Below are 13,839 nucleotides of genomic sequence, written 5' to 3'. Positions count from 1 at the left end.
GGCGTGTTTCAAATCCTATCGTTTATTAAACACATGTACTAGATGAAAATAAACCCCGCTCACCTTCCGTCTGCATCTCCTTGGAAATCTTGTTGACATCATCCTGAGATCGACCATCCGTGAGCACCACCAACACTTTAGGAGTGCCTCTCCTCACCCCCGCGTCCTCACTGAAGATGGCCTCCTTAACATGCCTAATGGCTCGGCCTGAATCAAGAGTCATAAAAATGAATGTCACTGTCTTAGGCCAAGAGCAGGATTTACACAGCTTCTAGGAGCCTGGAAAGCCCAAAATGTGATGGATTTTACAGGAATTGTGTACTTCTGACAGCAAGATTTGTGTTTGCTTGATGTATTTTGCAAGACCTTAGAGAATACACTGTAAAAAGAAATTGGAACGGTGTATAATAAACACATCATAATGTTGCACAATTGTTTTGCATTGTTACAATGCATGTTTCGAAAACTATTATCTTGTATGAATATGGATAAATCTATCATTTTCTAAAACTCTAAAGTATAAAAATGAAGTTTCATTACTTTTTCCCAGAAAAAAAAACATCTAAACACCCTAAAAACGTTTTTGAATCTTTCACATTCTCTCAGGTACAGCAAATATCTCTTGTTTTAAGAATTTTAAGATATTTTCACCAAATACAAGTCAAAAAGCCATAAGTAAGCGATTCTCGCATCGTAATCCTGTCATGACACTTTGAGGTTGTTAAAGTTCACAGACTTTGCTCTGGCTTTGTGACACGTCTCCTCACGACTCACAAGGCGTGTTTTCTTAACGATTGCTATTTTTAAGCTCACGAAGTGCCAGAACTATTTAGCACTCAGACCCCTGATAAAAAGCGTCTTAAGCCGTCAGTCCAGACACACTTGAACTGTGGGATATTACTAGCTGCACATTCCTCATTTCAATATTTCGTCATTATCGCCAGCTTGGTTCAGTTGCTGAGAAACATCAGCACGCCTGCTCGTTTCCAATTTGCATCGCTAATCTCTCCGAAACGTCTCAGGTTCCCCCGGATGAGCGAGTATTAAACGCAATCCCCTCACAAAAGCTGCGCTCTGAATAAAATATAGACGCGTCTCTGAGATGCTGCGTTTTGACGATATATTGCGAGGGATTGAACGAGGGTCCCCGTGGCTATGCCTGACTGACTTCAGAAGCTGTCTGTTTTGTTGCTGGCTTTTCTTCAGCTGCTGTCAGAGGGAGACAAATGACAGACTAAAGAAGCAGACGGAGGCGCCGTGTGAAGTGCGAGTTATTTTGTTTTGAAATCGCATTAGAACAAAAGGATTTCGATGGGAGCTGGGAGCTTTGGCTAAACACTGCCCTGAGTTGATGGGGACAACAACACTGGTGCTTGACTGGCAGATGAGCACAACTTCATGACTGCATCATCAATCAAAAGTGTACACGGACGTGATTGGCTCGTTTGTGGGCTTTGGCCATTGCCTTGTGAACTGACTTTTAATATGCAAAATAAAATACAAAAACAAAAAAAACACTGAAAGAAGTCATTTCAGAGAAGCGCTGACCTTCTAAATCCTCAAAACTGACTTGTTTTTGCAAGTTTAAACACACTGAATGAGGTCAATAGCCCAGAGTCTTGACATCACCCTCGGCATATGAATGTATAAACGCAAGCCAGGGATTAGCCCTAATATACTCAGAGAAATAAATCACGCTTATGTGTTTTAAATAAGCAGGCTGCTAATGCTGAGATGAATAAATGCACAAGGTCATAATGCCTGGATCACGCATGTCCACTGACACGTACACGCCATCAGCAACGAGACACTGGAGCCCAGGAGGTTATTGCTATGGAGAATATACGTTATACAGAGGAGATAATGTGTGTGCGTGCGTAGACACAGTAGGGTGGGAACTCTGTGAAGACGTCTGCCACACGCCTGCTGCTGTTTCACCACAAGGAATGAGAGGTGTTTCATTTTAAAACAAAGCCACACGGCAAGACCTCCGAGCACATGCGTGCAGACACATCACATCATCCCGCTGCAGGCTGAGAGGGAACCAAGCAGTTCTTATCAGATTTCTCAAATTGATTCATGAATCATGATCTGAGGTTAGGTTCCTAGTCTTGATCTTCTACAGCAGGGTATTACAAAGCAGTCTTGTCAAAAGCACAGTGATGAATGTTTATGGACACCCATTGTGAGTAAACCCTTGAGGAAGTTTTACAGAAAGCATTCTGAGTGTACTTGTCTGTAAAGGAGTAACACTGTCAAAAATGCTAAATAAATTACCCAAGCTGTAGGGTTCAAGACGAGACTACCTAAACCAAGACAAGACCAGGGTGTCGAGACTAGGACAAGACCAAGACTTTGAGGGGCTGAGATCAAGACCACCAGTCGAGACCAAGTCAAGACCAAGACCAGTACCCCTAAAAATCATCTAAAACATCCACATAACACTAAAATGATTTAATTATTATAATTGCACAATTATGTCATAATTACAAAATTGTTTTTATCTACTCGGCTGAAAAATAGCTGTGTGTTGCACAAAAGTTCTGATTTGTTTGGGTATAGCCAAACTTGTGTTTGTAATTGTGTCTAAAATGTGATTTACTTATTACCTCATTGTATAAAATCATAATCACATTTTCAGATAACGTTATAATATAATATGTTATACTATAAATAAACAAGATCTAATAGTAAAATCACTTTTTTAATATTGTAAGCCTTTGTGTTCATTTGGTTGACAGATTTCTTTAACAACAATTTATCTCTTACCGACACAACAGAAAATCAAGAAATTAAGACCAAGACCAGTCTTAAGTAACAACACTTCCAAGGTGTTTCTGGTGCAGGACCCTTTCACAATGTACATCTTTGTACCTAAAGAGTTAATATTATTACCATAGTACATATCAGTACTAAACGTATACATATTGGTACCTAAATGGTTCATATTATGAGCTTTTAAAAGGGTTGCAGCTTGCATATATTTTTATACCATTTTTTTCTGACAATGTGCGTTACAAAAAGCACTGACTATACAAATACATTTATAAAAAAAGTGACTTATATCGGCATTGATTTACACCGGTGAAGGTCGGCTTATGCTGGATAGCGCTGATCTAGCAAAATCGTACTTATAACCCAAATTCAGATCCCAATGAATTACTACTACTATTGTTTGTCTATCAAAAACCCTTAAGTGCTTTTTAAATCACACTGAGGACTGTAAAACTGTGCTGTACGTGCCTGTCTTGGTGTTTCCTCCTTTGTAAGTGATGCGTTGCACGGCGTCCAGCAAAGACTCCTTGTCACTGTGAGAGTTCAGCTTGAACTCAGTCCTGGCATCATCACTGAACTGAGCAATGGCCACCTGTCGGTAACAGACAGTCAGTCTTTAGTCATTTAGCACAAGGTTAAAAGTAAGTATACTTACAAAATCCCCTTGGGACAATATGAGGTCATATGTCTTGCTCAATGACAAAATGCTGTCAGTAGAAACATGGACTGATTCTTTTGGGGTTTACATTTACATTTGCAGTATGTATTTGGCAGATGCTTTTAAGTGACTCAAAACCATGACCTTGAAGAACGAAAACCTGGGGTTGAGTATATGAGTATAAGTAAAAGACGACAAAACTATTTGATTTGATTGATTACTTATTTATGTTACAATTTTATTCTAGAACTGTCAAACAATTAGTTGACATTAATTGCATTCAGACAACTATGAACATTAATTTTGTATTTATAAACACATACATTCCTAATTCAATCCAAGAAAAATATAAAAACATGTTGATATATATATTCAATTATTAATAAAATAATAGAACATATTCAAATTAATAAGCTTGTACACCCCCAAGCTTGTACACAGATAGGGGACTCAGGAGAGCTGTTGTTGGCAGCCCATACCGTGACAGGGGCGACAGGCACTAGTACACAGAATATATCATTTCAATTATTGAAAAATATATATAAATGCATCTAAATATTCCTAAATATACAGTATATACGTGTATGTGTACTTTTTTATAAATATAAAATTAATATGCACAGTATACAGACATACTGTAAACTATGTAAACAGTTTTATTCTGGATGTGATTAATCGGATTATCGCTCGATAGCCCTATTCATTTGTTTTTTATTTTTATCCATTTATCCTATTTCAACCTCTAAATATTACACTATATGAGAGTCAAAATCATCTTGTATGAAAGTTTGCTGGTACACTGTTGACTCTGTTGGCTTGAGCCAAGTCAAACATGTCTACACGTCCTACTGCAAATGTAATGTAGGGTCTGTTCCCACACAAGTCTCACTGCATCTGTTCTCTACTAGTGTGTAAACTCGTCAGTTTTATCTGTGATGTGTCCCTCTGTTTATTCTGGCTCCGGCCTTTCATTTATTCTCCTCAAACATGCCCTTTCTCTTGTTTTTACACCCTTCTTGCAAATCCACTGCAATGATCCTAATGCTACTGATGGTCTTGATGAAGATCTTATGAGCTCGGGACTGAAATGTCTAGACTAAAGCTATTTTTACCTAACGCTCTCAGGGTACTGGGCTAAATGCTAGACAGTGTGGTCTCAACGCCACAACAATTATTCCCAAGATGCCTCAGTTCAACAAACAAGAGAAGCACATTTTCTAAATTAAGCAAGATTTCTCACTTTTTCACAAAAAAAGTGGGTTTGCAACCCCAGCTTTCAGAGGTGCAGGTGGGCTGCTGAAGATTGCTATTGGTCCTTATAGGTAGACCAAAAATAGATTAAAGTCTTAACTTTTCAAGGGACAAACAACATCCCTAACACTGTTTATGATGTTTATCCTAAAAGATGTGTGTCTGGAATAACTGGATGCTGAAATCTTTTTGTTAAAACATTAGAATATTATATACAGTAATTTAAACAGATTAAACAGCGTACAGAATTTAATCAATATTTCATGCGCAGCACACCTGTGTTCCCTCGGGACCAATCACGTCAAGAGCTCCAGTTGTGCTGTATAAAAAGCGGATAATCTTCTGAAAGTTGTCATCTCCGATACTCCAGGAACCATCGACAAGAAAAGCCAGGTCTGCCCTGGCTGCTTTGCAAACTAGAGGTTTTAAAAAAGTGTGAGAGAGAGAAACAGAGAGAGGAAGCAGGTGAAAAATCACTAACTAAAATAAGAAATTCTCATTACTGTCGAAGCGCTGCGGTACAACAGATGTCAAATGCTTCCAAACACTTTCCTTTCTTCCTGACAGGATTTCCATCACAGCCGGCAGTTAAAAACAAGAAATTAATGAATTCCCCGCTACCTCTCCTCCCTCCCGCTTAAACCTGACTGTTGCTTTGCAGGATTTAGTGCTAAACACATTGTCTGTCCTCAACGGGAGTAATATACAACACTGAAAGCAAAGCATTTGGGTTAACAATGCAGAGGAGTGGAAATAAAGCCGACAAATAAATCTATGATGTGTTCGGTTTCAGGCCAAGAATTTATTAGGAGGAATGTTTATGATACATTAAAACACGATAAACATTCATGGGTCACCGCGGGTGGTGTATGATCTTAAAACGATTTTAGGAGAATTAAATAAGTCCCGTGTGCTTTAACTGGGTTTGTTCGGAGTGTCTCAGAGAACAAAGAAAGGTTAGCTGTCAGTAGAGATGTACGTTAGTGAAAGGTCAAATAACACAGAGGGACTCGGCCAGAAAACAGCAGAAAAACAACTGCAGTCAGGACAGTTTTACAGAATTCAGAGGCGCAAAATCTCAACGATTTAAGAATGGCCGGAAAGATGAAGAGAGAATAAAAGTGAGCTGATGTTTTACCTTCTTTAGCTTGTGGGATGGTGGGAGGAGGGATTGTGGTGGGTGCGTCAGTTGGTGGTTGGGTGGGTATTGGAGCTACAGATACAAAACAAAATAATAATATAAAAAACATTTCTATCACACATTGCAAAGCATATTAATACAAACATCAGAATTGTGGTTTCAAATGAAACGCATTGCTTTTATTCACTTCATTGGCTGGAAATGGCCTGCATCATTGAACGGTTACTGTTGGAGAGAATGCAGAGCTGTTTTCCTCTAAGATTAAGTGCACAGTTGGAAGAACAAATTAAACTATTTCAAACTGTCTGTAAATTCATGCTCCACTATTGTTCACAGATCAGCTAGTGTGACATCTGCAGTACATAGTGAATAGCTTCTTAAGATTTTTATCCAGCAGTCATTATCATCCAACGCCTTGTTACCCAAAATACATTTTGTGAAGCAAAATACTATTAAAATGCTTAAAGCAGGATACATTTACTTGTGAAGAGACACAGCGTATGATATTCCGATATAACGACAAGCCTTTAACTCATTCGCCGCCAGCCTCTTTAAAAAAAAGTTGCCAGCCCACACCAGCGTTTTTTAACATTTTCACCCAAATTTAATGGCTCACAGTAAATTGTGTGTAAAGAATATATGGACAAACAATATGTCAAATGAAAGAACAGAGTGTCAGCATTTATACAAAAGAAACTGTCTTCTTCTATCTTCATTTGTTCGTTTTTTTTACTTCGTAGATGTGGGTAGGTTTCTTCAAAAATGCATCACTTTGATTAAACAGAGATAATTAACGTTTTTTGTCAAAGATTCCGCCCAGATTACACTCAGAACAATCATTAAAAACCGCTAAAACATATACGTTCTAGGTTCTTGGATTCTGTACTTTTACCCAAAGGTGTGTAATAGCGCCACCTGCTGTACAACAGTACTAACGCTTATTGCCGTAATAACTCGTCTTGGCGGGGAACCGGTTTTTTTTTAAATGACGAGATAACTCGTCAATGGCGGTGAAAGAGTTAACTAAAGTCTTAATAAATGTATTATACTTTGTGTCTCACAGTGTGTGAAACATGCAGTCATGAATGTGTACAATATTTACATGTGGATGCCATGGTGGTGACTGCAGGTCCCTCCGCGTCCTGTAAAAGGGTATAAACACTGATTTTGTACGGGGTGTTGGGGGAAAGATCGAAGAAGCAATGTCTGGATGCGCCACCCCCAAGTCTCACTTCCTGTTTTTTCCCACCTACAAATAAGAAGAGTCCAGTTAAAACCTGATCATTAGGTAGCACACACCAGAATAAGTATGAGGGCACAGGCAAACAATAAAGTACAAAATGCCATACATTTGGCTTACAACACCAATACTTATGTACACTACAGTATGTCGACAAAATTGGGGGACGCCCCCTTCTTATGAACATGCTTGACTAGATAAGTCATTCTTGTAAGCACAAATCTTAATGCTACAGCATTTAATGAGAATTGTGTGCTTCACATTTTATAGCAAGAGTTTATGTGGGACTCTTTTATTCCAATGACAATACCCCTGTGCACAAAGCAAGATTTAAACAGAAATGAATGATTCAATCTTGTGTGAAAGAACTTGAATGGTCTGAATAAAGCTCAGACCTGAACCCAGCTGAACACCTTTGAGACAAACTCTCTTCACCCAAACCCATCAATGATGTGTACACAAGCCTAGAGTCAAATAAGAACAAAATAATATTGTTTTTAAACTGTTGCAACAAAGATGAAGATCAAATTTTAATATTGTATGGTATAGCATGCTATATGTTTAGTAGAAGGGGGCGTCACAAAACTTTTCTCCATATAGTGTACATAGAAAATTTGTGTAAAATTACGTTTTGTACAGTTATTATTTTACAGATTTACCAAATATAATTTACAGGGTTATTTTTACAGATTTTTATGTAATTTAAAAAATACGTAAAAAAAAGTAGAATTAAGACGAAACGTGTTATTTTACATAAATAAATAAAAACTATTTTACGTTTTATTTTTGAAAGATTTTCTTTTTACATTGTACATACTATACATGGTAAAAACTGCATACAGTACCAAGCTGCACATGTCAAGTCACTTATAATACACTGTCAAATGCATAAATGAAAATCATTGCAATTACAACCGCTTCCTCAAGCAAACAATTCTTCTATTACGAGACAGTACAGTGATGCTAGAAACAAAGCATAGTGTTAAAAAAACGCAAACATGGGAGCACCACAGCAGCACTGAAGTGTTGTTATTTTTAACAGCCATTTGCTGCTGATGCTCTAACAGCCAATTTTCGGTTTGTTTTAATGAAAGGAACTGAAAGTAAATCATGTCTTAGGAAATCACTCGGAGCAGAAGCAGAGCTCAGAGTACAAATTAGGATGACCGTATATCACCTTCATAACTGTGATTATTTTCCAGAGCTGATCCGAAAGAAAAAAGGGCCAGTACATGAGCACAGGAAAGGTAACCTTGTATTCAGCCCCGAGTTCAATGCAGAGGTTTTAATCGCTTTAATCTGAAGACTGCAGGGAAATGACTACACCATAATAAGCAGTCCAGGCTTAAGTGTAGAAAGACTCGAGTGAACCTAACCAACATTTTCCTCTCATCTTGAATTCTTTTCAAGTAAATGTGTTCCGTCTGACACCGGCTCCCGTTTTCTCTTTTTCTACATATCTATCCCATCGATCTCTTTGTTGTGTTGGTGATGGCAGACGGTAATATCCAGCAGCTTGGCTTGGTTCATACATCTTCATTTGTCTGCCATTAAACAGCTGTGTCCACCGGGACGATGAATGGCTGGGAAGGCTATTCACAAGCAGTCTTATGCAGTTACTGGTAGATTACAGGAGGAGGAAATGTTTTCTTCTCCCTCGTTTTAATGTAGGACTTTTTCCCAAAGCACTTCTTTCTGGACTGTGATATTATAAAAAGGTCTCCGAAGTACATGAAGTATTTTTCTTTCTATTTTCCAATGATAATGTGGTATGCAAAATTTTGGAGGCTGATAATAAGATCAACAATATTCCCTCGCTCACACGTTTGGATTGCAGAGCCGATCAAACAATAGGATATGACATTTGCCTATTACAGTCCTGCTCTGTGGAATAGCAGCCGATCGGCTCAATAAACAGCTCAGAATCGCGCTTTAAGCATTTGTTTCAACAAACTGCTCTTCTTAGTCTGGTCACATCTCTGACACATGCGGGACACTGTCTCCGCTCCCCACGTTTGTGCGCAGGAATGATCCACTTCACCGTGAGCTCCCAGCACTAAAAATTCATGGATTTGACTGTAATGCTACAGCTGAAAAGCCACGTATCATAAAAAACTGCTGTTTCAAATGTGTACGTTATTTCAGTTTAACAAAGACCTCTGAGTTGTGATGTCTATGGGCAGTGAAAATAATACCCTTTCTGGTTTAAAAGGACACATAACAGCTTTAAACATTAACTGTTCCTGTTTATTTACGTTTTGTCCATTAATAGAGTGTTGCCAAGTCTTTTAAAGTCAAGATAAATGTACTTGCAAATATGTATTTATTTGCTAAATGTGTACCATATGTTTCATTTTCTTAAAATACAACTGACATTACTGTCAATAATGTTTTATAGCTTTAGAGTTACCGTATTATATTTGGTTATCATGGTTACGATCATGCACATCTCTGCCAGGGTTCGAAGATCCGAAATGTCATTAATTTTAATGATCTGGGATCAGATTTATTAGTTATCATTACCAAACCCGCTAGAGTCAAACAGTCAAAAGGACCCCTAATTTAAGACCCCTAAACTTCTGTTGAGCGATTCTGTATGTGTCTATTTGTTGCTATGCTTGCCATTCAGATACTTGTGAACACATACAGGCTCCAGGCGGGATCTGTTTTTAATAGCAATGCTGAGCTGGTGGCCATCTGAGCAGTCAGACGCTGGAAGTGGGACAGAACAGTTATAGGATTGCGAGATGAGGGTGAGGTAGCACACAGGAATAAGAATAGCAATAATGAAAAACAGGCTTCTGACTCTGTCATTTTAATAAATGAGAATTGAAAACATGTTGCATTCCAGCAAAGCAGCATGCATATAATAAAAGAGAAGTCTTTTAAAGCCCAGAGGCTCTGAATTACGTATGTGCTGAAATGGGGCGTAATATCCCATTAACTTATCGAAACATGTCTGAAATTGAACATGTCAGTATTGGTTGGTTTTGCTGACGAATACATTAGTGTTGTTTGTGAGTGGTGATGTGTGTATTACTCACTGAGGACTGGTTCAATGGTAACTCTGTAAAGGGTGGCATGGCGTTGAGGTTGCCACTGGGCACACATGCTAGTACTGCGGACCTGGTATGTGTTGAGATTGTTCACTCCCAGGAACACTGCAAGAAAAAACACAGCTATATGTGAAATACACAGATACTTCTTTAACAATTTGATAACAAAAAGCACAAAGTTAAATTAAATACTGAATCAATATCTTTTCAGATTTTACAACAAAATGTGTGTCATTTAAATGCTTAATTAAAAAAATTATTCCTTTTTGTCGTCTGGTTTCCAGTAATGCTTCTGCCCAATATACTTACAAAATGTATAATTTAAGCAGTATAAGTTAAGTTTGAATAAAGGGTCCGCCAATTGAGTGTAAAAATATTTTACAGTAATTTGTCCCAAATTAGACAGACAAATAGCAACATACCAAATGTAAAAATACCTTTCTTAAAACAACACATAAAACTACATTTTCAAGTCCAATGTATTTTGAGATGGCTGTGATTTGCATTATTTGGAATATACCTACCATGACTACATGTATATTTTAAAATGATTGCATATTTAATCTGTCAATAAGGTTACTTTCTACAATAAGGTTGTATTTTTCTAATGTAATTTGTTACATAAGTAAATGCATTAACTTACATGATCTAACAATGAACAATATCGTTTTTCAGCATGTATTAAGCATTGTTAAAGAAACCCAAAAATACAAATTCTGTCATCATTTACTCACCCTCGAGTTGTTCCAAATCTGTATAAATATATTTGTTCTGATGAACACAGAGAAAGATATTTAGAAAGAACTTAAGTAACATTTCTTGACCCCACTGACAATCACTGTAGGAAAAACTACAATGAAAGTGGCCCAGAACTGTTCGCTTCTCTACATTCTTCAAAATATCTTCTTTTGTGTTCAACAGAACATAGACATTTATAAAGCAATGTTTCTACTATGGTAGTCAATAGTGGCCAAGAACTGTTTTGTTACTGACATTCTTCCAAATATTGTTCTCTGTGTCCATCACTATTATTGCTTTAAAATGGAAAGGTATACAGGCATAACTTATAATTCTTCTATTCTAACCTGTTGTGTAGTCTAATGCAAAGGAACTTAAAATGCAAGGAACGACACATGTTGCAGCAACGACTAATGATCCATGAAATTTCACGCAGGTTCTTTGTGATTCTACTTATGTGGTAAGAAAAACCTGTTGACTTCTCTTGGAGACCAGCTTTCTATTTAAACTTAACTCCGATTTCAGTGCAATACCCTTTAAACACTACAAGTCATGCAAAGCTAATGGATCTAAAAACAGTTCGGGCATAAAAACGTGATATTCAAACATATGCTTAACAAACGGTCCTTCCATCCGAAAGCCACAAATGGTCTTCCGCAGCATTTCTTTATTTCTTTTGCGTCTCCGTTGAAACCACACAAAAGGTGCTGTGTGAAAGAAAACTCATTTGAAAGAAGAAAAATACGCTTATTTTGGAATTAGCACATTTTTGAGTCAGCAAACCCTTAAAACACAGAACCCAGCCACAACACATGGTCCACATTAGTCGTACAAAACAATACTCATTTTGGACTTCCAACTTGTTGGATCACAAACACAATTGTGGCTGTCACGGAGGACATGCATTTTCCACAGAACACTACGCCAAAAGTTGTGGCAAACCTAAATTCAGCTTGTCCTGGATGAAGTCCATGTGAGAGAACATTACCCTCCTTTAAACCTTTATATGCGAGCCAGATCCTAAAAAAGCGAATGCTTACGATGCTCAAGCTGTCCATTGTAATTCAAGGTACACATACGGGACGTGATGTTGGTAGGGTTGTGACTGGGGGATCCTGATAAGCATTAAATGGAGACTGTGTGCAAAACATATGGTGCACAGTGGTGGAGATTGGTTTAATGCTTTGAATAATGCATGTGACATGCGTTCCTCCTAATATAAACTATTTTAATGAACTATATGCATGCATAAAGGGCTTCTGGCTGATTGTAGTAATACAAGGAGGTGAAGAAATCCATTATTGTGCATTCAATTATTCAAAGGTCAAACAGAAAACGTATGAAAAATTGATGGAGCTCAAGATCAGGCAGAATGAAGATGTCATCTTGTTGGATGAAATAATATAGAAGGCTCCTTAGACAGCAATGGAGTGTGAAGGGAATAATCGTTTATATTAGAGACTGAGATTGACAGTATATCTTTTAATACTGCGTTTTGTTGGGCTTCACGATGTCAATAGTCTTCATCCTTTGGTCAATCTTTGGCTTATGTCCGTAGATTCGGAAAAAGCAAGACTAGTAGACTTAAAGGAATAGTTGACTGCAAAAATTCTGTCATCATTTACTTACCCACAAGTTGTTCCAAACCTGTATTACGTTGAGTTGTTACCAAACAGTTCTGGGGGACTATTGACCACCATTGAACCTCTACAGTAGTCAATGGTGCACCATAACTGTTTGGTTATTCTTTAAAACATCTTGTACAGGTTTGTACAGGTAATACATTTGTACAGGTTTGGAACAACTTGAGGGTGAATGATGACAGAATTTTCATTTTTGTGTGAACTATCCCTTTAACATTTACATTTATGCATTTGGCAGACACTTTAATCCAAAGCGATTTACATTGCATTGTATTATACATTTATTTCTGACTATGTGCACTCCCCTGGGATCGAACCCATGACTTTGCTAGTGCCATGCTCTTACCACTGTGCCAAACGAAAGCTTTAACTGCAGGGAATTGTGGGAAAGTCAAGGAAGAATGTCACAGATATGGAGAGGGGTTCACTAAGAATGCACTTTGCCTGTTGTTTATTTACTCATGCTGTCTATGTTGCTGCACCTAATTCACTTAAAAAAAATATGCTAATAAGATTATGGTGCATCATGGCCAAAAGTTCATGCGGAGCGTAATTTGCATGGCACAGTTCCCAATCTTGTGAACTGAAAGTGCTGCTTTACTAGGACTCTGCAGCATTGCTCCACCACTGTGATCCAAGTATCCTATTTTTAAAACGTACATGTCTGTACCTATGCCTTCTTCATTATTATTGAATTTTTATTCATTTAATTCATTATTCAATCATCATTTGCTGAAGAACTGCTGGCATGATGACATCTTAACAATAATTTCAAATTTATGACGTCATTCTGTAAGCAGTAATAACGCAAGGTTAATTGCACCATAGTGAACAGCCTCCATTCAACACTGAAAAGGATTTTTTGTTGAAAATTATCCTGACAATGTAGTGCATTTCCAGCAAATGCAGTTCCTGTTTAAACTGGATTGTGGTGGTCGTGAATATATTCTTTGCACAGGTTTTTCCACTGAAATACTACACGCAAAAGTGACCATTTGGGTGATGTGTCCCTGAATTTTATGTGAAGTGCCTCAGTCTCATGCTATATTTTATATCTAACAATACCTCAGATAGTGCGGTTTATTTGACCACCCTGAAACGAGACATAGCCGTGAGCTCATATTGGTCCAGAGACACCACTGTATTCTGATGGATAGCCTCTGCACTCCCCAAGAAAACATAATCTGTTTGTTTTTTGATGAGAATCGCTAAAACATGTATTACTTTGCGATGTTCCTGCCGATATCGAATTTATATGCAAAGGATTGTCATTACTGGAGCTGTCTGCCTGTTGATGTATGAGTAGCCGTCTATCAAAAGGAAAGCTTCAGGTTTCA

The 13,839-nt window shown here is 37.8% G+C and overlaps 1 protein-coding gene across 1 annotated transcript in view; it reads right to left on the bottom strand.

Moving 5' to 3' along the window:
• col14a1a (collagen, type XIV, alpha 1a) overlaps positions 1-13,839 on the bottom strand; it is a 97,049-nt gene that overhangs the window by 31,918 nt on the left and 51,292 nt on the right. The window contains 6 exon segments of the mRNA XM_056762397.1: positions 64-207; positions 3,244-3,367; positions 4,961-5,100; positions 5,823-5,897; positions 6,928-7,074; positions 10,110-10,226. Coding sequence (XP_056618375.1) covers positions 64-207; positions 3,244-3,367; positions 4,961-5,100; positions 5,823-5,897; positions 6,928-7,074; positions 10,110-10,226 — 747 coding nt within the window.

Source organism: Triplophysa dalaica, chromosome 12 (assembly GCF_015846415.1).
Source record: "Triplophysa dalaica isolate WHDGS20190420 chromosome 12, ASM1584641v1, whole genome shotgun sequence".
NCBI lineage: Eukaryota > Metazoa > Chordata > Actinopteri > Cypriniformes > Nemacheilidae > Triplophysa > Triplophysa dalaica.
This window is presented reverse-complemented; position numbering and strand designations above follow the sequence as displayed.